This window comes from Mytilus trossulus, chromosome 9 (genome assembly GCF_036588685.1).
Source record: "Mytilus trossulus isolate FHL-02 chromosome 9, PNRI_Mtr1.1.1.hap1, whole genome shotgun sequence".
NCBI lineage: Eukaryota > Metazoa > Mollusca > Bivalvia > Mytilida > Mytilidae > Mytilus > Mytilus trossulus.
The window spans coordinates 68,894,143-68,919,522 of NC_086381.1; the positions used below are offsets into that span (position 1 = coordinate 68,894,143).

The 25,380-nt window shown below is 34.1% G+C and overlaps 2 protein-coding genes across 2 annotated transcripts; both read left to right on the forward strand.

The window, feature by feature from the left end:
* Positions 1-2,844: 2,844 nt before the first annotated feature.
* Positions 2,845-4,269, forward strand: LOC134684905 (uncharacterized). Its single transcript, XM_063544222.1, has one exon. It carries the CDS (start codon positions 2,845-2,847, stop codon positions 4,267-4,269), a length of 1,425 nt encoding a protein of 474 aa, XP_063400292.1.
* An 8,095-nt stretch (positions 4,270-12,364) lies between these two features.
* On the forward strand, positions 12,365-22,672 carry LOC134684906 (uncharacterized PE-PGRS family protein PE_PGRS54-like). Its single transcript, XM_063544223.1, has 5 exons — positions 12,365-12,376; positions 17,439-17,523; positions 18,652-20,055; positions 20,628-20,666; positions 22,594-22,672. The coding sequence occupies exons 1-5, from the start codon at positions 12,365-12,367 to the stop codon at positions 22,656-22,658; spliced, it is 1,605 nt and encodes a 534-aa protein (XP_063400293.1). The 3' UTR covers positions 22,659-22,672.
* The last annotated feature ends 2,708 nt before the right edge of the window (positions 22,673-25,380 follow it).

Genomic DNA, 25,380 nt, shown 5'->3' on the forward strand with positions numbered 1-25,380 from the left:
AATACAAATATATCTGACACTCTGCAAGTAAATCGAACATTTTTACCCTTGGTTAAATTTGAATGGAATTGTATTTTCCCTGACACATAAGTTGTCGAAATACACCCCTTCAATTACTTGAACCTTGGCTTGAGAATTATTTCCCAAGTCATCTTCAGATATATACATTTTAAAATATAGTAATCTACTCCTGGGTCGTAGGCGAAAACGGCAAACAAAAATATAATCCCGGTTTTTTTTTTAATTCGATGAAACGGTGTTCGTTGCTGTTTGGGATTCGTCTTTCAATTACCTCCATTGCATGCACACGTTTATATTGACGAAAAGTTCCGGCTTCGCTAGTATAGGAATTACTAGCAGGACAAATCGCGAAGTTAAACATTCCGTGAACTGGTATTAAGTGTTTTGATATTGGTGATTGCACCTAACCTAACATAAATTTCAACTTATTTTACAAAATGTGATTTTCCCCCCATTTCCAAATTCTTTTAAATAAATCGTTAAAAGCTATACAATTAATATAAACATTTAAATGAAACTTTAGCACTTTTAACGTCGGAAATTAGCGTCTTTATGATTTTAGACGTTTTCAGACATTTGGAAAATTTGGCTACCGTTTTGTAATGTATGGAAGCATTTTATTCCTTCAAGACCCAAATATGTAGTTAATAAGGAAAGAATCTTTGCATTTTTTACTCTTCGTATATCTAACTTTTGTTTTGATCAATTATAAAAAAAAAATACGCCTTAACTGCTTTGAAAAATGAAATATCAACTTGGACAAAATGGCTACCGTTTGAAAAACGACTGTGTAGAGAAGATTGTATTGAATCAGCAATATTTGAACTCACATGAGGCAAATATTTGTACTTTTGTTAGATATTATTATTGTCTTACTATTTTTATTCCTTTTCTACTATAATATGCAGTCGAGTCAAATGAAATTTGGTAAAATAACGGCTTTAACGCCACAAAGAACCGACACATGTCGTTGTTCCTGTCAAGAATCAGAATCAGAATAAGATCAGAGAATAAGAAAAAGGATCACTTTACATAAGAGTTAAAACAGTTTTTCATAAATGTAACGTTGGATGGGGACATCCGTATTTTTCACATAGCTTTCTTTTTTTAATCCTCAAATATACTAGATATTACTTGGGAGATGATCAAGAGCTGTAAAAACATAATTCAAAACATATATTGAATTTGTTTTAATATTGGTTCGTGTTTTTTAACATTTTTATTTTGTTTTGCGGATGAAATTTCGAAGATTCTGTTTTAAATCCTAGGGATTGTAGGAACATCGCGCGTGCCCAATGTTTGAAAGTAGAATTAGAGCTATCAATACTTCAATATACCCTTATACCTAGAAGCCATGTAGTTTGCGCTTATTTAAAGGGAGATGGAAAGCTTGGCTTGACTTGGTTGTACATTTTCAGTCCTCTAATAATTTCACATTTCATTCTTTCAACATGTGTGACTGCATAGCTATTCTACGACCGGTAACTTGTTAATCTAAACGACTTTGTCTGACTATACAGCCCTGGCACTATGGGCCATGTTAACCGAAAATGGTATCTATAACATATATAAGTTTCTTACTGAAGGTATCTCAGAAGGTAACCAAAGAATTTGCGACGATGCAAATATTAAACTTTACAATATAAATAAATATCTTTAACCAATGAATTCAAATAGCAAAAGCTATGCAATTAACAAATATATACTTATTAAGCTTCATGTAAATTGTTTAACAATAGAATACATTAAATATGAAATTTGGAGTTTACCAAGGGAGCTAATAATTGAATAATAACACTGTCTGCCATACACCATTTCTGGGACTCTCCCTCTGGTAGCTATCTTCCCTCTTTTATAGCTGACCATGCGGGGGCTTTAATAATTATCGGGGACATTATGATGACGTATAATTGTTAATTCTTTGTCATTTAGTCTCTTGCCAATCATAATACATATTCTTTTAAATATAGCGATGTCGTTATTACGACATAGCAAGTCGTTAAAACGACATAGTGATGTCGTTATTACGACATGATATGTCGTTATTACGACATGATATGTCGAAATTACGACATAGTGATGTCGATATAACGACATGATATGTCGAAATGGTGTGGTCACGTTTCTCCAACATTTAGTAATTAGACTAAAATAACATTAGGGATTATGGGGTCCTCTTAAGGACTGTATCTTGATATCTTGGAGAAACGTGACTAAACCCATTTAAAAGTAAATAAATTTCAATAAATATTTGGTTTAGTCACGTTTCTCCAACATTTTGAAATTGAAATTTATTTACTTTTAAATGTAATAATTTTATTAAACCGATCATAAGTTGGACGAGGCACAGGTAAATGTATATATATATATACATGTACATACAAATTTCCTATCAACTACCGGTAGGTTTTCCAAATATACATTTTCTTAAAGTGTTGAATTACTAGAAAACAGGTCATGTAAATTGGCGTTAGCAGTGAAGATAAACTGGAAAAGAATTATTTTTATTTCTAAAAGGTTAAGGAATTATTAGAAGTAGACGTTACAATGGCTGGCTCGTTTCAAGAATTTGCAATTTCGTGTCAAGGATGTGCGGAACAAAGTCCTATCAAGGGTAGATGTCTGACATGTAATTTGTTTATGTGTATGAATTGTTGTATGCTACACCGAGTGAACGAATTAAACTTGAATAACCAGCACACAATTGTGGATATAGAGATAACCGGTTCAACTGACCAAAGGTATGATAGTATTGTTAACTGTGAACTCCATCGTCAGCGCGCATGTGGTTTTTGTAAGCAGTGCGAATATGTCGTCTGCACAATGTGCGTTTCGCAACCCCATAGGGACCATCACATAATTGATATAGATTCCGGTTGCACATTTTCTCTTTACAAATTGAAAGCTCGAAGTTCTAAATACCAAGAGATCATTGTCGACTTGTTTAGACATCAAAATACATTAGGGTCAATAAAGCAAAGTGGTTATTCAAAACTTGAAACGGAAGTGCAGAATATTCAAAGACAAGGCAAGACTTTAAAAGATGCAATTGACGCACACACAAACAAGCTGTTACACGAACTTAGTAGAAAATGGGAGGCAATAAAAAATGACATTGAAGACGAAGAGAAAAAGATAAAAAAACACGGAATCGAATTGGAAACAAGGAACAACAGTATCACAAATATTGTCGATTCTAAAAATAAAAGCGCCGTGTTCGAAGCTGCGAGGACGCACATGAGTTTTGACGTAGGGATAGACCTCCAGCCGACATTTGATTCCTTACCAGAATTTAGTCCAGGAAAAGTAACACAGTGCGGTATAGAACCACTTTATGGTATTCTTAAAAATGTTGAAGAACAGAATATTCCTACCAGTATCTCGTTCAATGTATTGGAAAGTTATGAATCGAAACTTTCGTCCATCGATAATATTGAATGTTTAGATGGTTCTATACTTATGAATGCAAAACAAACAGATGTTTTCGAAGGAAAACTCAACCATGTGAAAATTCTCAATGGAACATTAGAGAAAATAAACGATTTTGTTGTTAATCTTGATAGTATGGCAGTTATGCCGTCCGGAGACCTTTTATTATCGACCGGACAGTCTGTTCTCCGCACATTTTCTGCTGACAAAAAAATCGTTAAAACTAAGTACAGCGTTGCGCCATTAAAAACAACCGCTGCTCTGCATATAACTAGAGATGGCAAAGTTATCGTTGGTGCCACGGAAGATAATGTTTTCACAGGGGAAAAAAAGATAATTGTGATGAACCTGAACGGAGAACACACAAAAACCTACAGAGTAGACAACAACAAAAAACTACTTTTCGAGGACGACTCTACACCAACCAAAGTAACTTCAGACAAGTCAAGAAATATTTACGTGATAGACAAACGAAGAAATGGTAATGGAAGACTAATTATTTTAAGCGGGGACGATAATGCCGCAGTTAAATTCATTTATAAAGATCCCGTATCGTCTGACCAAGGAACCTTTACTCCTAGTGACGTAGTAGTCACAGAAACGAATCGAGTTATTTTATGTGATGCTGCTAGCCTCACGTTACACATTCTTAATACTTCAGGCCGATGTTTAGAAAAACAAAGTTTGGGGAAACTGGATATCAATCGCACACCAAGATGTCTTGCCATCGATCATCGCGGCTATGTCTTATTAGGATGCAGTGGCGGTTTGAATGAAAAGAATGCGAAACTTCACGTCATTAAAATATCATCAACGTGAAATTATCAATGATTATAGAGATGTGAATAAACCATTCTTAATGAGAACATTTCGAAGACTGGTCCCCTGTCTAATGAATATAACCCAACTGGCAGAACTAACTCACAGACTGGAAGAGCGACTCCAAACGACTTTCACTTTCAGTATGGATTTTTATTTTCACTTTTATGAACGGATGGTGTCAGTTCAAAAGGCTGATTCCGACTGAAATATAAAAAAAGACAATGTAAACAGGTTACCAATTAAGAAATTAAGATAACATAATAATAAAGTTGACACATTTTACAGACATACTATTAGCACTTAAAAGTTACAATAGACCGTAACTGAAAAACGAACTAACGTCATTGTTATCATACATGTGACTTTGTCCTAAACAAGGACTGATAATATAGATATTAAAAATAAGTACACCTTATGTAAGAATCCTGGGTTTTGATTGGTTGATAGCCAGAGTATTTTCCACCAATTCACTGTTATCAAATGAATATTATGGCAAGCCGTTTTACTATTTATTCGAATTTCAAGATATCTCCTATTATATATAATTGTCTTTAAAGATTTCTCATAACCTATATAAGATATCTTATAAACTATATAAGATATCTTATAAACTATATAAGATATCTTATATAAAAATTGTTAATAAGATATCTCATATACTTTATAAGATATCTTATAAACTTTAGAAGATATCTTATAAACTTTAGAAGATATCTTATAAAGTATATAAGATATATCTTATATAATATATACGATATCTCATATAATATCTAAGATATCTCAGAATAATAAAATTATATGAGATATCTTATATATTATAGGAGATATCTTATTTTGTTTATAAGATATCTCCTATAGTTTATAAGATATTTCCTAAAGTTTATTAGATATCTCCTAAAGTTTATAAGATATCTTATATAGTTTATCAGATATCTTTTATAATTGTCTTTATAAGACAGCTCATAAACTATATAAGATATCTTATAAACTATACATTATATAAGATATCTTATATAAAAGTTGGTTATACGATATCTCATATACTTTATAAGATATCATATAAACTTTAGGAGATATCTTATAAAGGTTATAAGATATCTTATAAACTATATAAGATATCTTATAAACTAAATAAGAAATCTTATAAACTATATAAGATATCTTATAAACTATATAAGATATCTTATAAACTATATAAAACATCTTATAAACTATACTAGAACACACCCGCGAAATCGCGGGCATATACAGCTTGTGAACTGTTGTAGGATGATTTTTTGTAAAAGATATTATGTATGGAGAATTACATAAAAGGTATCTCCTTTTTTCCAAAGTCCGATATTTGTTTTATTTCTGTTAAATTCAATTATATTCGTGTTTCTGGCCTACGACCACAATTCTTCTCCTTTGCAACAATGCTTCTTTTGGTAAAAGTCAAATCAAATTAAAAATTTGAACCGTTTCAAACATGAAATAAATGTATCTGCTTATATATATATACCCTTATTAGTCTTAAAAATATACTTCTATTACAATCCACAGAGACATATATACACATGTGTGTATATATGTCTCTGCAATCCATCAGTAATTTTTTTTGGAAAGCCTTATTAACATGCCAATGGTAGGATTTGAATCATGATGTATAAATAACTAATACCAACTAAGGCTTATTTGAGGGGTTGTCGATCGGAGGGGTCCTGATCACGAAATCCCAGCCTTAAAACCATGAAATCCCGAGATGCAGAATTTAAAGAAATTAATATCCCGAAATCAAAAAAATATATTCCCGGATCTCGTAATGATCAATCCCCAAATCCCGAGCTAAAAAACACCCGATCCCGACTCCCCGAAAAAGGTCCTGCCTCCCTCTAATCTCTACCTTACTTTCATTTTTACCAAATCACTATTTTCCCTTTTAACAATAAATTGTTATGCCCCAATTATGGGCATTATGTTTTCTAGTATGTGGATCCGTGCGTTCGTTTTGTTCGTTCGGTCGTCCGTTCTTCCGTCTCGTCCTTAGTTTTTGGTCGAGGTAGTTTAAGATGAAGTTGAGCATGTTTTATTTATTTTAATATATATGCAAGTGGTATGACCCCTTAAATAGTCAACATTTCAAAGAAAACAGTAAACAGAATCAGGGACTTTCTATACTAACATAGAAATTCCCTGACAGAATAAAGAGAGTCTCTATATTTTAAAGTAATATATTCGTAGTTTACATGTAGATAGACGCGAAAAATATTTGTCCTCTCTAAGGAAGTATTTTTGCGATCTAAACACAACGATATGGAGAACGCTCTACGATTGGTTGTACTTGTGTCACATGTTTTACTTTTTTTAATATAAATGCAACTGGTATGACCCCTGAAATAGTAAACATTATAAAAAAAAAACAGTAGACAGAATACAGAGAGTCTCTATATATTAGAGTACTCGTTGTTTACATGTAGGTAAACGCGAAAAATAATTGTCCTCTCTAAGGAGGTATAACAGTTGTGGTTCTTGCGATCTAAACACCGTGATATAGAGAACGCTCTGATTGGCTTATCTATTTTCCATTTTTGTTATCTATCATACGATTAGTTGTATTTGTGCATGTTTCAAACAAGAAGTCTTATCTATGACTAAAAGTCAGTCTGATGACGGAATCATATCCGGACTCCTGTTTTGTCGTTTTTCTCCCAAAATAACTCAATCTGAATAATCATAAGAATAGATGACAAATGCGACTATGCATGTTACCTATAGGACACAGAGGCATGCTGATTGATTTATTGTGGAAGGAAGAGAAGCGACACCAAAAATGAGGTCTTCTCGTTTAATAGAATAGATAAGATATCTTATAAACTTAATGAGATATCTTATAAACTTTAGGAGATTTCTTATATGACATATGAGATTTCTTATAAAAATAAAATTATATAAGATATCTGATAAATTATATGAAATATCTTTTAAACTTTATGAGATATCTTATAAACTATATAAGATATCTTATAAACTATATAAGATATCTTATAAACTATATAAGATATCTTATAAAGTTTATGAGATATCTTGAAGTAAGAATAAATAGCAAAACGACTTGCCATAGAATATCGTTCATTTTTAACGCCGCCGGGGTATTTGCCAAAAGGATATGCCTGTTTTACCCTCTCTGGCGTGGTATTTGCCAAAAAAATACTCTATCCGACTTGACGCTTCTAACGTCACGATCATCAATGCGTTTTTGAACATAATCATTCGGTGTAATTAAACAGATATATCATGTTCTTGAGGGGTATTTTCGAAAAATACCAGTCTTGAGAATAAATTTCCCTCGCCTTAACCCTCTTGCTGCCAAAGGGACATTTATGGCTTCTACACACACATCTTGTTGATTGTGTAGAACGTCAAAGGTCCATTGTAAAGATTAAAGGGGGGACTCGATAAAGAATACGGAATTATAAATTTTATTAAACCTGTATTATCAGTAAACCGATAAACATTATATAAATAACACATAGCTGAGAGGGTGATAGAGCAGATTGGTACCCCGAGAAAACATTGTCAACCGCGGCGAAGCCAAGGTTGACAATGCTTTTTCAAGGGGTACCAATCTGCTCTATCACCCTCTCAGCTATGTGTTATTTAATTTATTATACTGAACGTTCTACCATTTTTGTCTTTTACAGATAAATTTTATTTCAAAAGGATTTTCTTTGACGTCACGTACATAACAACGTTACGAGTATTAGAAATAAACAACAAGATGTTGTTTTTTTTTATTTTGACAGTTAAATAATAAAATTTGATCCAAAACGTCAAACTTAAGCATTGTATTCAACTACTGGATGTAAATTCAATCCATTGTCCTTTAAATTGTCGATTTTTGATTGGTTGAGACGAGAGGGTAACATTCAAAAAAATTGTCACCCTCTCAGCTGTGTGATAGAGTAAAATGACACCCTCGTATTAGCCAATCTAAATATGGCATTTTAACGTGAAGTATAATAATAATATTATTTTTTACCTTTTTACCGATTGTGTCTGTTTGTTTTGTCCACGCATCATTATCAATATTACTAAATTTGACGACTGTCGTACAAGTGAGAGGTTTAGCGCTGTAAAACCAGGTTCAATCCACCATTTTCTACATTTGAAAATGTCTTTACCAAGTCTGGAATATGCGGTTGTTGCCCATTCGTTTGATATTTTTTTTTGTCAATTGATTTTGCCATGTGATCAGAAACTTTTCGATTGGATTTTACTCGAAGTTCAGTATTTTTTTTATTTCTCTTTTTGCATAGTTTTTCTCACAATTTTCGATTAAAAATTAACACATATAAAAAAATCTTTAAGAATGCAAATCAAAGCACATTGTCTGTTGTATTAAGAATGAAATTGTCTGAAAGTTTAATCAGAAACTTTCTCTACTAATTGTGTGTCGCCCACAATACATAATCATAATGTCTCTATGACTCCTGTGTATAGTCGAACACCTCGTCGCACGTTCATACACATGTGCATGTTCGTGCGCCCTTTCCAAATCCAAATCGGGAACCTCGTCATATGTTAACACAAACGCCTGTCCTAAGTCGAGAACCTCGTCATATGTAAACACAAACGCCTGTCCTAAGTCGAGAATCTCGTCATATGTTAACACAAACGCCTGTCCTAAGTCGAGAACCTCGTCATATGTAAACACAAACGCCTGTCCTAAGTCGAGAACCTCGTCATATGTTAACACAAACGCCTGTCCTAAGTCGAGAATCTCGTCATATGTTTACCCAAAGGCCTGTCCTAAGTCGAGAACCTCGTCATATGTAAACACAAACGCCTGTCCTAAGTCGAGAACCTCGTCATATGTAAACACAAACGCCTGTCCTAAGTCGAGAACCTCGTCATATGTAAACACAAACGCCTGTCCTAAGTCGAGAATCTCGTCATATGTTAACACAAACGCCTGTCCTAAGTCGAGAACCTCGTCATATGTAAACACAAACGCCTGTCCTAAGTCGAGAACCTCGTCATATGTTAACACAAACGCCTGTCCTAAGTCGAGAACCTCGTCATATGTAAACACAAACGCCTGTCCTAAGTCGAGAATCTCGTCATATGTTTACCCAAAGGCCTGTCCTAAGTCGAGAACCTCGTCATATGTTAACACAAACGCCTGTCCTAAGTCGAGAATCTCGTCATATGTTTACCCAAAGGCCTGTCCTAAGTCGAGAATCTCGTCATATGTTTACCCAAAGGCTGTCCTAAGTCGAGAACCTCGTCATATGTAAACACAAACGCCTGTCCTAAGTCGAGAACCTCGTCATATGTAAACACAAACGCCTGTCCTAAGTCGAGAATCTCGTCATATGTTTACCCAAAGGCCTGTCCTAAGTCGAGAACCTCGTCATATGTTAACACAAACGCCTGTCCTAAGTCGAGAATCTCGTCATATGTTTACCCAAGGCCTGTCCTAAGTCGAGAATCTCGTCATATGTTTACCCAAAGGCCTGTCCTAAGTCGAGAACCTCGTCATATGTAAACACAAACGCCTGTCCTAAGTCGAGAACCTCGTCATATGTTAACACAAACGCCTGTCCTAAGTCGAGAATCTCGTCATATGTTTACCCAAAGGCCTGTCCTAAGCCGAGAATCTTGTCATATGTTAACCCGAAGGCCTGTCCTAAGTCGAGAAACTCGTCATATGTTAACCCAAATGCCTGTTCTAAGTCGAGAATCTCGTCATATGTTAACTCAAACGCCTGTCCTATGTTGAGAACCTCGTCATACTAGTATGTTAACACAACCGCCTGTCCCAAAAATGTGTCCGATGACCCGGTCAGCCAACCAAAATGGCCACCATGGCTAAACATAGAACATAGGGGTAAAATGTAGATTTTGGCTTATAACTCTGAAACCTAAGCATTTAGGGCAAATCTGACATGGGGTGATATGGTTAATCAAGTCAAGATCCATCTGCCCTGAAATTTGCAGATAAATTTGAAAACCGGTAAATGGGTTGCCGCCCTTGAATTGGTAATTTTAATGACATTTTGTCGTTTTTGGTTATTTTCTTGAATATGATTATAGATAGAGATAAGCTGTGAGCAGCATTAATGTTCAGCAAAGTAAGATCTTCAAATGAGCCAACATGAGCAAAACGTTCAGTTGACCCCTTTAAAGGAGTTATTACCCTTTTTAGTCAATTTTAACAATTTTATGTTGGTAAAATTTTACAACATGTTTTTCTCTCTAACTACTGGATAAAGTGCATTATATAAAGATATATTGTTAACAGCAAGTGTTCAGTAATGTAATATCTACAAAACGTCATCAGCATCAAAACATTATTTTTTCATGAATCCATCTGTGTCCTTTGTTTAATATGCACATAGACCAAGGTGAACGACACAGGCTCTTTAGAGCCTCTAGTTTACAACTCCTGAACTTCATAAATATTTTGACATACTAGTAATGGCGACAAATACAGGAACAGACATGAGTTACTGAACTTTAAGTCGTGATGCCAAACCATTTCAAGCCGGTTTTGTAAAAGACACTATAATTTTTCTTTAAATTGTTGCACCTACAATAAGCTTAGTAAGCCACGGACTTTCATTAAAGCTTTTGTATATGACTTCATGAGAACAGAAACACATGGGGTCAGCATTTAGATAAAGAAAATCAAACAAAGTTAAGATAACATTTGCCGTGTGCGTGTGCAAAACAGGGAAGGTGTAATACTAAATCTCTTTGTGCACTGAATACAAAAATCACAGATCATATAGATTAGAAATGAAATAGATATGCCTATAGAACCTACCTTCACTGGCGGATCCAGAAATTTCCATATAAAGTTTGGACCCACTGACTGGCAAAGACGGGGCCCGTTCAAGTCATGCTTCAGTGATTCCCTATATATAATAATTTTATTTGCAAAAATACACCCATATGGGTCAAGCAAACACAAATACAACATTTAATACAGACAGTGAAGAATTACAAATATAAACATAAAAAAAAACATAGTTATAAAGGGTAATTAATGTAGCCTTTGATGGACATGGACCTCATTTTCGCAATTCTAATGATTGCTTTATAAAGTCACCAATTTCTGTCAAAAGCTCAGATTTAGGATTTAAAAGTTGTTTTAGCTTTAAAAGTGGTTGATTATCAACCAAATTTTTTTTCACAAAAAGAAATATTGAAATTCCTATATCGTCCTGCGTCATTTATCTTTAATACACCGATGTTTATGTCACTCATAAATATATATGTTAATGTTTGCAACATCAACACTTTTTATGGTTGCATTATATGCACTATTTGTATGATTAGATTTGAAAGAAAACACAAGATATGTTATGATGAAACCACATATTCCACTGTCACACAAACACATTTATATCAACTTCCAAATAAGTGGGTTAGCCAATGAGATCCTATATACTTCTTTAAGTTCATGCGTATTTGGCATTTAACCCCATAACCACGCTAATGGGCATTTCGACACTTGTTGATTATAACCATTTTATTTTATTTTTTCATGTAAGCTTTCAATTGGTCAGGGTATGAAAGTGTGATTTGGAGCTGACAGGTGGTCCTCCGAAACTCCTCTAATATATAGGCATTGCAGAACATATCGACTATCTACCTTTTGTTTCTCTGTTGATAAGCTTTCAAATGACGCCGGGGCGGGGGTGTACTTCCAATATTTTTAGTGGTATGAGTGTGCCGCAGAACAGGGTCGCTTTTTTATGTCCTGCTGCATGGTTAGAACTGGATCCAGTTTTCATTTCCTGCTGGTTAGAACGGGTTGCTTTTTAATGCTTTGCTGGTCTTTTTTAAAACAAAGTATGTGTCTAGAACATGATTACTTATTCAACTGTGTAAGATACTGTCTAGAACCCGGGTCTAGAACAGCATCTCTTTTTATAGTCTAGAACTGGATACATTTTCTAAGCGTGTATTCGGATGTTTTTCAATATTTCTGTTTAGAACAGGGTATGTTTCTCAATGTTTTCTGGTTAGAACAGGATATGATTTGGCAAGTGCTGTCGACACAGTTATACCAGAAAGGATAGCCAGTACACCCCCTCCCGGGAGAATGACGTATAAGGTATATCTGAAATTAAGAGCTGAAAAATCGCAGCAGTTATTAAAAATATTCATAATGATTTATTCAATATTGTAATTTCCACGAGTATTTTATTGGCATTTTGCATTTAGATCCTTAGATCCTCCGTTACCCCTCTAGTGAGCATTATGACAAAAACGACACGTTATATCATATTAAAAAAGAAAGAAATTGAAAACTAAAGACTGAGCAACACGAACACCACCAAAAACTGGGAGTGATCTCAGGTGCTCCGGAAGGGTAAGCAGATCCTGCTCCACATGTAGCACCCGTCGTGCTGCACATGTTATTACAAACCCGGTAAATAGTATAATTCGGTAGGTCACGTTCATGACCATAACGGTCAACCAGCTCGTAAAATTTTACAAAGGGATGATTTCAATTTCACCATTTGGAATTCTTCGTTTTATAGCTTCTTTATGAGCAGCAACCCTCTATCAAGGAAATCATGAATATACGGAATATCGTATCAATTGGGAGATATATATATACTTCGTATGCAGGCGCGGCTGGAATGTTACTACTTAGAAATGGAAAGTTCATAATTGGGAAGCTGAAATTATCTCTTTTAACGTATTTTTTTGTTTTCAACCGAGACCCTTTTTCAATTTTTAGATGTAAGTCAAAATATGAGACCGACTTAACTGTATCAGTTAGTTGTATCCTCTAGTTAGATGGGATAGATGCGTTCAACATAGTCACCGAATTAAGAATTATTAAGTGAGAGAACATCATCTATATGGCGGAAAGTAAAGTTAAAGGATATTGCTAAATGCAATTAAATCACCGTTTCTTGGAAATAAAGAGGAGTAGAAATAAAAGAATTTAAAGAGAAATAAAATATGTAAACATTGTAATAAAAATTGAGGGTTGAAGATGAAACCCACTTTTTTTCTTAAAATGTTAAATTGATAAATCTCTACGTAATCAGCCTGAAAAAGCACATAATTAATGTATGTCCAGAATTCTTGAAATTGTCTGAAACATATGATTACAATTATTTCAATCTTTATTTGATATTATTTAGCCAACTGTTCCGTTCAGTAAAAAGTAATTTGCACAGAGGGAAGGAGACATAACACCTGCATATTGATAAATATTATTAGTTTTACTACTCTATATATATGATGTTTAAAATATTGTATTTTTTGCATTGTGTGTATATTTGGATTGCATTGTTTAAATATGTCTTCAACCCCAAGGGCATAAAAGATGGGCGAAATATACCACAGGAACAGTCAAACTCATAGATCGAAAACAAACTGACAACCGACGCAGTATTGTGGAGTATGTATGGAACGGATATGAACTCTGCGCCGCAGATTGGAATTTCTGTTGAAATGGTTCGGGAACTCACCTAGTTTATTCTCCGAAACTTACGAAGAAAAATCAAAAATTGACGAATTCAGAAATACGGGATATAGTGTCACAGTCAAAATATATTTTTTTCTATTTCATTATTTACTTTTCAACTTGAATACTAAAATATGGACTATTTCATTATTCACATTTCATTAATAAACGTTGAATAGTGAACATTATTCTTAATTAAATTTTGAATAATGAAAAATGAATAATGAACGTCCTTTAGGGTCCTTTAGGGCGGTGTTAGATATAAACACTAATAGTTTGTTTTCAGCTCGGACTGTTGTCTCTTTGGTATGGAAGCTTATAATAGTCACGAGTTGAACCGGTGAGTTCTCAGCTCAACTTGTTGACATAAATAAGTACTATATATACCATGGTTTTTACGAGTTAACATATTTAAACAAACGAATCCGAAGGATGAGTTTGTTTAAATATGTTAATGAGTAAGACACATGGTATATAAAATTTGTCATATAGATAAAATGATTGACAGCTTCAAGACCTTCAACCAATATTGGAAATTGATCACGTTACAGTTTTATCCAATGAAATGGAAGCTCGCGCAAGTCACTTTTGCGCCTCGTGTCTGATCTTCTGTGTATTTCGTGTAATAGAACCCCTGAATTTGCAAAAAAGGAAAGAACCACAGGCGCTTGGGTCTATGATACAGATTTTTTTTTTTTTTTTTTTTTTTTATTAAAATATTCAATTTTCTTTAAATCGTTTAAATCACTCGAAACTAGGTGATACATGCACAGAATTGATAGATATGTATTATAAAATAGAAAATTGAATATTTTAATAAAAAAAAAAAAAAATCGGTATCATAGACCCAAGCGCCTGTGGAAAGAACATGTCAGATTTTCACGATTTTTATTTAGTTTTGCGCCCCGTGTATGGTTGTTTGCGCAAGTAATTTCATAATGTCATCAGACTGAGGTAAACAAAAATATCGAATTCCAGTGTCGGACAAGAATTAAATAATTATTCTAATGACGGTAAGAATTGTTTTTTGTTTTGTTTTCAAGTATCATACAAATTAATCATATTTTACAGAATTTTCATCTCATTGAAAAATGCATATTTATACATTTCTAGTTTTCGTACAAACTGCTCTATTCCGTCATTTTATTAATTCGATTATTAGATTAATTATTAAAACACAATTTTAATGATAAAACACTGTATTTAACAGTAGCGGATCCAGGGAGTGTAGATAGTGTACGTTCTCCTAATTGATCGCAAAAAATCATGTTTTTTCACAGATATTTGTAGCCGATATTTATTCCTTTTTCTATAGATACCCCCTTTTTTAAATCGAAATTTAATTGGATCTTCGCAAAGGAAATGATAGTTTGACATTTCATTTTTTTCACAACTTAATTTAGAAGAAACATTTAGTAATTGTTTCCAAAATTAGGGGAATTCGTAACAATCCTACGGAAGCCGATAAGGGCCATTCAAAAAAAATATTTTATGTCGTAATTACGACAAAGCATGTCGTAATTTCGACATAACATGTCGTTCTTACGACATCGCTATGTCGTAATTTCGACATAACATGTCGTTAAAACGACATCACTATGTCGTAATTTCGACATATCATGTCGTTAAAACGACATCACTATGTCGTAATTTCGACATATCATGTCGTAATAACGACATGACTATGTCGTAATAACGACATCGCTATATATAAAAGAATATGTATGATGATTGCCAAGAGACTAAATGACACAGAAATTAACAACTATACGTTATCATAATGCCCCCAATAATTAGAAAAGCCCCCGCATAGTCAGCTATAAAAGAGGGAGGAAAGATACTAGAGGGAGAGTCCCCGAAATGCTGTGTGGCAGACAGTGTTATTTTTTAATTATTAGCCCCCTTGGTAAAACTCCAAATTTCATATGTAATGCATTTTATTGCTAAATAAATTACATGAAGCTTAATAAATATATATTTGTTAATTGCATAGCTGTTGCTAATTGAATTCATTGGTTAAAGATATTTATTTATATTGTAAAGTTCTTTGTCGTTAAAACGACATAGTGATGTCGTTATTACGACATGATATGTCGAAATTACGACATAGCGATGTCGTTAAAACGACATGTTATGTCGAAATTACGACATAGCGATGTCGTAATAACGACATGTTATGTCGAAATTACGACAAGCTATGTCGAATTAACGACATAAAATATTTTTTTTGAATGGCCCTTATCGGCTTCCGTACAATCCTATATGGTTTGAAAAAAGTTTCTTAAGATTTGGTACACATAATTGTATTGCTTTTTGTTATGAAATGTAAACAAATGTCAGAAGAACTTGACCTTTTAGTACGTTTAACACTTTCCTAAATATTTGAGAGGCGGATACATTTTAAAAAAGGGTGGAGCTTCAGCCATGGAATAACATGAACATGAATATGTTATACCATGGCTGAAGCTCCGCCTTTTTTCCTTTGAATTCTAGTTGCGGTTGCATATTTAATTAGCAAAGTATGGTACAACATTAATTTGCATATAATATACCATGGTTTTCCATCACCACACTTTTTAAGCAAATTATTTCATAAAAACATCAAACAAAAAAATCCAATTTATGTTACAAGTGGTAATGTTGCATTATATCCAACCTTGTTAACTTGATTGTGTGTACTTGTTTAGTTATTTTCTAAACATTCCGACTTTCAGAAAGTGTACTTGTTAACTTCTTCTGAACAAGTTGACTTTGACAAAGTGAACAAAAAAGTATAGACTCGCCTTGTGTACATGGTATTTTTTCACTTGTAACATACAACTAGTCTGATAGTAGCCTTGTAACACATCTTGTATACTTTATTTTGTGTTAAGGGACGTACATGTAACAACTACTACTAACCGTGTATGAAATAAGCCCCGCCTCTCATCTAACCTAATTTGGAATATAAAGGGACGTAACATCGCTACCAACCGTGTATGAAATATAAGCCCCGCCTCCCTACTAACCTAATATAAAATATACACGGTCTCCACGCGGACGCTATTAACCAATCATATTCCTAGAAAATGTATAGGAGGTAAGATAATGTTAGTTACATAGTGTGCTAGTGACCTAATACGCTATATATGGGGTCAGTAAATTTTATATGAGATTCTAGCAGCTTACTATCTGGTATGGGCTTTGCTGAATGTTGAAGGCCGTATGGTGACCTATAGTTGTTAATTTCGGTGTCATTGGGTCAATATTTACCTTACGTATCATGACAAAAACATACATGTATATCATTAGGCATGGCTTGATTAATCCTTTGCACCAAACAAGTTAAAAGAGCTGCAAGTACTAGGATACTTCAATAAGGCAGCAACCGAAAGACACAAAACCCACAACATCATCTAGGTGTCAAATATAGTTTCCAACAACAGAACAATGACTACACATTACGTGTACATTATACGTCTAATATGTAGCTTTAAATCGTCCCAGTCTATTAAAGAAAATTGTCAACGAGATAACATACTAGTAAGAACAAACATGTCGTCATTCGTTATAGATATTATTTTGTTTATCTTCAATGTTTAGGTAATATCTTATATACAGATGGTACTGCAAAAAAGCATTTTCTTAAATCAATTTCAAAGTAAGCAGAACATTCCGAATTTTTTCAAATAACTTTTTCACTTTTTAAAAGATCATTGCAATTCCATTGTCAAGTTCAAAGGTCAAGGCAGGTGGTAGCTGTGTTGGTGCTGTACGTACAATTCGTCCAACAAAAGGTATGCCCTTAATGGTTAGAATTCTTTTTGGCGTGAAATTGTACATGTAAAGTAGTTCGAAACTAACATGTACAATTATTGGCTCATTTATAGATAATAGCAAACAAATTGTTTTGAAGCATGAAATGTCGTTAATGTCGTTAAAACGATTGATGAATTACTAAAAAGTTCCTCGGCACAATTCTTTTCTTCAGTTAAACAGTTGAACTTAGAAATAAAGAAGAAAATTTTAATCGCTGGATAAATTAAACTACATCTTTTTGACCATTTACGCCGGCCGTTTGTATAGTTTTAAAATCTGCAAGTACATAGTCCGAGATTACTCTGACGTCCAACGGCTGTTATGCCAGACAAGCTGGGGCCGTGGTAGTCCGAGATTACTCTGACGTCCAACGGCTGTTATGCCAGACAAGCTGGGGCCGTGGTAGTCCGAGATTACTCTGACGTCCAACGGCTGTAATCTCGGACTACAAGTACGAACTACATACTTGATAAAAAGCTATGACAATGCTTTTTTTCATTGAAAAATAGATCTAAAAGCATATAAAGCAGTCGAAAGTTATGTTTTTAATTTATTATATATTCACAAATTATATATCAACACAAAGACTCAAATAAACAAGATACCCCAATAAATTTACAAAAAAGAGCATTCAATTCTTAAATAGACATTCAGTCAAGAAACATTCATTTCGGGAAAAAAGTTGTGTGTAATTTAAACAAAGACGATCGAAGAAATACCACAAATTTTGAATGAAGTACGGTCATAATAGGTGATTTTTATTTCTGTATCAAAAAAATAAATGTAATTTTCTGTATTCTTTTCATGATTTGCACATTATTCCGTGTTAATTATATTTTAGCGTTAATATATTTTTTTTCTATTCTCTAGTTTTTTTTCTCCATTTTCTTTAGTACTAGTATAAGCGTTTCATTCTGTATTCTGTATTCACACTCATACATGCAAACATTGAAATATGACCATTATTAGGATGGATGTATAGAAAAATTCAAAGCAAAACTTCTAATATGGGCAAACAAGCATCCTTAAAAACTATTAAATGCTTGAAATAATTTATAATTATTGAAAATACAAAAAGAACAATTTTTCGATTGTTTACATTTTAGACAAAAGATTTTTCATACCCCATTTGATAGACATTGATATTGGAAAAGGTGGAATAAAAGTGGATACTGCGGTCGGTGGTGTTAGTGTAGGGAAGGATGGCCTAAATGTTGACACATTAGCCGGTGGTACAGGGATAGGAAAAAATGGCCTAAATGTCAACACAGCACTCGGTAGTGTAGGTATCAACAAGGATGGTGTCAAGGCCAAAGTGGACACTCCCCTCGGTGGGTTTAATGTCTCAGCTGGGAAGGGTGGCGTCACCGCTGGTGGAAAAGTTGACGTTCCTGCTGTTGGTAGTCTAGGTGGTGCCGTGAATGTTGACAATAGTGGTAAAGTCAGTGGCGGTGGAGAAGCTTCTGTCAATTTCTTAGGTGTTGGCGAAGTTGGAGGTCACGTTAACGTAGATAAAAACGGTAAAGTCAGTGGCGGTGGTGAAGTTGGGTTAGAACTTGGTCCTCTAGCTCACGCTGGAGTTCATGTTGATGTAGATAAAAGTGGTAAGGTCAGCACTGGAGTTGATGCAAATGCAAATTTAGGTCCACTTGGCAGTGTGGGAGCTCATGTTGATGTTGACCAAAATGGCAAAGTATCTACAGGTGTGAATGGACAGGCCAGTTTGGGCAAGTTAGGTAGCGTAAATGGGCATGTGGATGTCGATCAAAACGGCAAAGTAAGCGGTGGTGGGAATGGACAGGCTCAACTGGGTTCTATTGGAAGTGTTGGTGGTAATATCAATGTAGACAAAAATGGACAGGTGTCAGGCAGTGTTCATGGAACTGCAAATCTTGGAAATGCAAGTTTGAGCGGCAATGTCAACATGGCAAATGGACATGTTAGTGGTGGGGTTCAAGGTCATGCAAATATCGGTCATTTAGGAAGCGTCGGTGGCAATATGAAAGTAGATAACAATGGACAAGTGTCAGGCGGTGTTCAAGGAACTGCAAATCTTGGAAACGCAAGCATGGGTGGTAATGTCAACATTGCAAATGGACAATTAAGTGGCGGGGCACAAAGTAATGCACATCTAGGTTATTTAGGAAGCGTCGGTGTCAATGTAAACGTGACAAATGGTCAGGTTTCTGGTGGGGTACATGGGCAGGCTAATATTGGATCCCTTGGAAGTGTTACCGGAAGTTTGACAAGTGGTTCAGGCGGCCAAACTGGTGGTGTAAACCTTAATCTTGGAGGTCAAAACTCAGGGTCTCAAACTGGGTCTACATCTGGTTCCGGTTCAGGATCAGCAAGTTTAGGTGTAGGAAGCTCTGCAACTGGTAAACTAACGCAGACAATGAATGGAATGTTTGGAAATTTCATGAGTGGATCAAATCTTGGTCTCAATGCAAAGATGGCAAAAGGAGGATTGAGTAATACATTTGGTGGAAGCGGTGGCGGCAGTGGGAGCAGTAAGTTGTTAGATACATGTGAAACCTCAGTAAATGCATAAGGTCACACTTTAAAATATTTTGGTTTGCCCAAACCCTACCCAAAGGTTGAGACAGTGGGTAGGTAGGTAGGCATTTTGAAAAAAAAAGAAATTGAAGTATCAGATGTTTAGTAATCTATTTGCCCATTTGATTACAAAAAAAAACTGGGTAGGTAGCGTTTGGGCAAACAAACCTATTATTTATTATGGCCTAATAAATCTAATCCTTAAAGTTGCAGTAATGGAATACGGGATGATTAACTCGATAAATTAACAGAGGCAGATCAATTTAATATGGAGAATGGGGTTCACAATTTTTCTTCCATTCTGTTGGCCCTTGCATAGTAATATTAATTGATACAAGCAAAAATAGTATTAAATTACAGCATATTCTGGTGAAACATGAATGCAATATATACAATTGACTTTTTTTGTGTTATAAAAGAAATGTGAGTAACTGGTTGGTTTCACACAAATAAAAAATTGTGAATCTGCATTATGTGTCACAAGTTCATGTCGACTATAATCGATTGTGTGTGCTCTTCTTTCAAGGTGCAAATGATTTCAGTCCACAAACAATACACCAGCAAGGTATGTACTCAAGTTCAAAATTCTTTAAAAAAATATATACATGTGTTATAATGGGCATGCAACAACTAAAAGTGTAAAAACTACTTAACATCCGCAGCATCCGAATACACCTGCAGATTTTAAAGTGATATTTGTGTTGATTGAATTTGCAGTCAGTGTGTTATTATCGTTACAATTGTTTTATGTTTGTCTGTTTTATACAGATCATGGTAACTGTTCTTTTGGTACTTAAATATATGATATAAGACACACTTTTGGGGTATTTTTATATCTTTTTAATCTCTAACCACGTTTCTTGGTCGGAATCTATATTTGTTTCGTCCTCTTTATGCATGAAATAATTGCCATTGTATGTTAAACAAACATGAGTCAACCATTATATTTTTAAAATTGTCAGTGAAATACATAAAGATAATGTTATGTATATCATGAACTTCTAACTGATGTCTTGCAAATTCACCTTTTTAATATACATTTACAATTTGTAGTTTCCCCGAAAGACCTACGTATACATTTAAAATTACTATTTCCCCCGAAAGACCTACATACAATGTAGCCAAGTCCATCTTAGGGCGAGCTGAAACCTTAGTTTTTGTATAATTTCAAAAATTATAAACGGAAAATTAAAAACGGGTGTTTTAAATCATAAAGCATCTTCGCTAGCTAAGGTTTACGATCCACTTCTTTCCTGTGGAGGAGAGAATTGGATCGCTAGCGAAGATGATCATGTAATGGCTACTGAGCTGAAAATTCCACTGTGTAAAAAAATGAAATCAACGCTTTCTATTGTAGTGCGTTTTTTGTTATTTTGGCTATTCGAAACGACGTCAGGTTGCCGCCGTCAGAAATTTAATGCGTGTGACATCTTTTTCACCAATTTTCAAACATATTTTTCTCGGACAGTTCGAATGCTATGGAGACCAAAAAAGATATTTTGAAAAGATTAGAAAAATAACATGTCTATATAAGACTTTGATTGTCGATAATCAAGTGCAAAACTTAACATAGTTAACTTTAATTACGCCTGTACGCAACGTTTTTGCAAAAAATGAACGTGTGACATTTTATTCACCAAATTTTAAAATTTTGAATCTTTTTTGTTTTTGTGTTTGACCGATTTTGCGTTTGAAATTTATTAATTACAGAAAAACAACATTATACTAGCTATATCATTTTCTCACCTGATGACATCATTTATTCGCATTTTTTAACTGTTTTCGTTAGAGCAGTTTCGAAAATGAAGATGGGACACAATGAAACCTTGCAGATTTGCCTGGCGTAACAGAATAAGACGCAATAAGCCGTCAAACAAATATATCATAATGGGTTGCCATTTCATGGCAATTCGCGGCAAACAAAAAAAAATGATGAAAATATGCAAAAAAAAAGTCGAAAAGAAGTCTTATACTTCAGTTTTTGTCGTCAAATGTTACCCGGGACAGTCCATTATTATTCCAAAATCCATAATCAAATGCATAACAACTCGACCAAATGCGTTTTATATTGTTTTAATGGAGATAATTGAACAAAGACATTTATATCAAGCACAATAGTATCAGAGGTTTAATACAAAATACGTTTTTTCTGCACCTGTAGCTCAGTTTTAACCACAAAACATACAAAAAACGTGAACGGTACGAACATCGCGCGTAACGTCTATCTTTTGTAATTTGTTTCCCCTTTAAATATGTATTGGACATTATGACATTAGCGTTTCATCAAAGCTAGTTGTTGATTATATGGGGAATCACTGAAGCGTGAATGGAGCCCTATTAGGTCAGTTAGCGCCACCTCCCCTTTTAAAAAAGTTCTGGAACCGCCACTGTGAATATAAATAGTAAGGGATTATGTCGGAACAATATTCGTTTATCCTGTTTGTGTCAGTATTGTCAATTATGCACTTGTAATTTTCTTATTCTAATTTAAGTTGGTGTACAACAGTTTTTCATGCAGAAAATGCAGCAAGGACGAAGGCGACGATTTAATCTGTAACTACGTGCACAATGGTAAATTCATATATCAATCGTCTTTAAATAAAATACGTTTCAAGTGGGAAAAACTACAACGTTGAAAGCCTTGTAAATGCTATCGCGCTCCATGATATAAAATATGCTTCGGTTATTTGTACACGCATAAAAAATACTAAAGAACGTTTATCTTTAGATTGGAATGCAAATAATAACTATTTGTCATTAACTCACTGTTTAATATATAAAAAAAAAAGAAGATGTGGTATGATTGCCAATGAGACAGCTATCCACATAAGACCAAAATGACACATAAATTAACAACTATAGGTCACCGTATGGCCTTCAACAATGAGCAAAGCCCATACCGCATAGTCAGCTATAAAAGGCCCCGACAAGACAATGTAAAACAATTCAAACGAAAAAACTAACGGCCTTTATAGTCAATTTTTAACCATTTTCGTAAATTTTAGTAATCTTTTACAAAAATCTTCTCCTCTGAAACTACAGGGCCAAATTTAACCAAACTTGGCCACAATCATCATTGGGGTATTTAGTTTAAAAAATGTGTCCGATGACCCGGTCAACCAACCAAGATGGCTGCCACGGCTCAAAATAAAACATAGGGGTAAAATGCAGTTTTTGGCTTATAACTCAAAAACCAAAGCATTTAGAGCAAATCTGACAGGATCAAATTGTTCATCAGGTCAAGATCTATCTGCCCTGCAAATTTCAGATGAATCGGACAACCTGTTGTTGGGTTGCTGCCCCTGAATTGGTAATTTTAAGGAAATTTTGCTGTTTTTGTTTCTTATCTTGAAAATTATTATAGATTGAGATGAATTATAAACAGCAATAATGTTCAGCAAAGTAAGATTTACAAATAAGTCAACATGACCGACGGAAATGGTCAGTTGACCCCTTTAGGAGTTATTGCCCTTTATATTCAAGTTTTAACCATTTTTTTGTAATTTATAAAAATCTTTTACAAAAAATCTTCTCCTCTGAACCTACTGGGCCAAGTTAATTATAGATAGAGATAATTGTAAGCAGCTAGAATGTTCAGTAAATTAAGATGTACAAACACATCACCATCGCCAAAACACAATTTTGTCATGAATCCATCTGCGTCCTTTGTTTAATATTCACATAGACCTGTCACCAAGGTGAGCTTCTAGTTTTACATATGTTTTTGCTGAACGCTCTATTCTCAGGCGGGTCATAAAATCTGATTTGATATATGAAGGAAAATGTTTTCTAAAAGCTGTATATTGTCAATGTGGTAAAAACAGATGTGAAGCATATTATTTTAATATATTGTGTTTAACATTTTGATATATGGTGCTAAAAATTTGAAAAAGAAAAAAATATCATTTTGATATTTTGTTCTTAGCATTCTACAATTTATTTTTATATAGTGTAATGCTGTTTCAGTATGATTTCATAGCATAAATAAAACTATTTCTTCATTTCAGTTATTATGTATAATCTCTGTCGGTATTTCTAGTGATTATACATAATCCCTGAAAATTTTAGTTATTATATAAAATCCCTACTAAACTGGCCAGTGATTCTTCATAATCCCTGAAAATTTCAGGGATTCTACAAGAATCACTGATTATACAAATTCACTGTAACATATCTACTATCATTCAATTCGGGTTTACTAGTTAAAGATGTAATCAGTGAAGAAAAATCTAAATCAAATCAGTTTGCTGCGTTAAAAGTCTTCTTTTCTATTTGTTTCAGAGCTCCAGATGAACTGTGCACAACATATTTTAAAATGGTCGTGAAGCTATTTTAAATTTTTCTTTGATTGTTATTTTAAAATATAGTAAAAGGATTCTTTAAAGAACAAGCGATGTCATGGTCTCCAGCCTACAGCATAATTTGAAGCCTAAGGTTGTTGTCATAAAATTAGTTGATTAGGTTTGACTAAAAGCTTCATCTGTGTAAAGGAATCACCATGATTATCTCCAGATCTTTATACTTGTCGAATTCCAGCTCGTCGTCCTTTCTTTTTTACTACAAGGGACATATTAACAATTAAACTTATTTATTTCGGCGGAAGTTTTAAGTATGGCAAGCAGGTACAAAAATGGTTTCAAACTTTCTGTGAGGTGAGAAGTTTGTTGTTCCGTGTTGAAGGCCTCACTGCGACTGAAATGAAGAGCAGCGATCAAATGCTTTATTTCTGTACCTGTACTGATTTGTCATGGATGAATACCATGCATGCTTTGCTTACAAATTCTATTAATATTGTAAAACAGTTACTATATTAATTCTTTTTAGAAATATATTTCATATCATAGAACTATATTAAATATTATAGAAATATATTTAATATTGTAGTACTATAAAAATTAGAAATTCCAATGGGGACTAACTGTGCACCACTAATTGCAGATACTATTTCACATCCAATCTTTTATGGTAAAATTCTTTACAAAGCACAAAAACGTCGGCCTTCATCTCAAAAGCTAACAAAACCCTTGAAAAGACTTAAGAATGGATATAGTTACGAAACTGTTGTCAGGTCATTACACCTGAAAATGGCATATTGTGGCATTAATATCAATTCAGTAAAGGGTCTTTGCATCGGAAATAAACACATATATTCTAAAACAAGTTTTAACATGATACGGTTTTGTTTCTCTCGTATATTTTATGATGGAATGACACTAAACCCCTAACGAGAGGGAGTGTGCTTGATATTCTTATGATGAAGACATGTAAGCATGTCAGTA

Coding starts and splice junctions, on each gene's coding strand:
- LOC134684905 (XM_063544222.1), top strand. CDS start 2,845: ATGTGCGTTTCGCAACCCCATAGGGACCATCACATAATTGATATAGAT.
- LOC134684906 (XM_063544223.1), top strand. Junction 20,056..20,627: donor CGGTGGCGGCAGTGGGAGCA/GTAAGTTGTTAG, acceptor TCTTCTTTCAAG/GTGCAAATGATTTCAGTCCA. Junction 20,667..22,593: donor ACAAACAATACACCAGCAAG/GTATGTACTCAA, acceptor TTCTAATTTAAG/TTGGTGTACAACAGTTTTTC.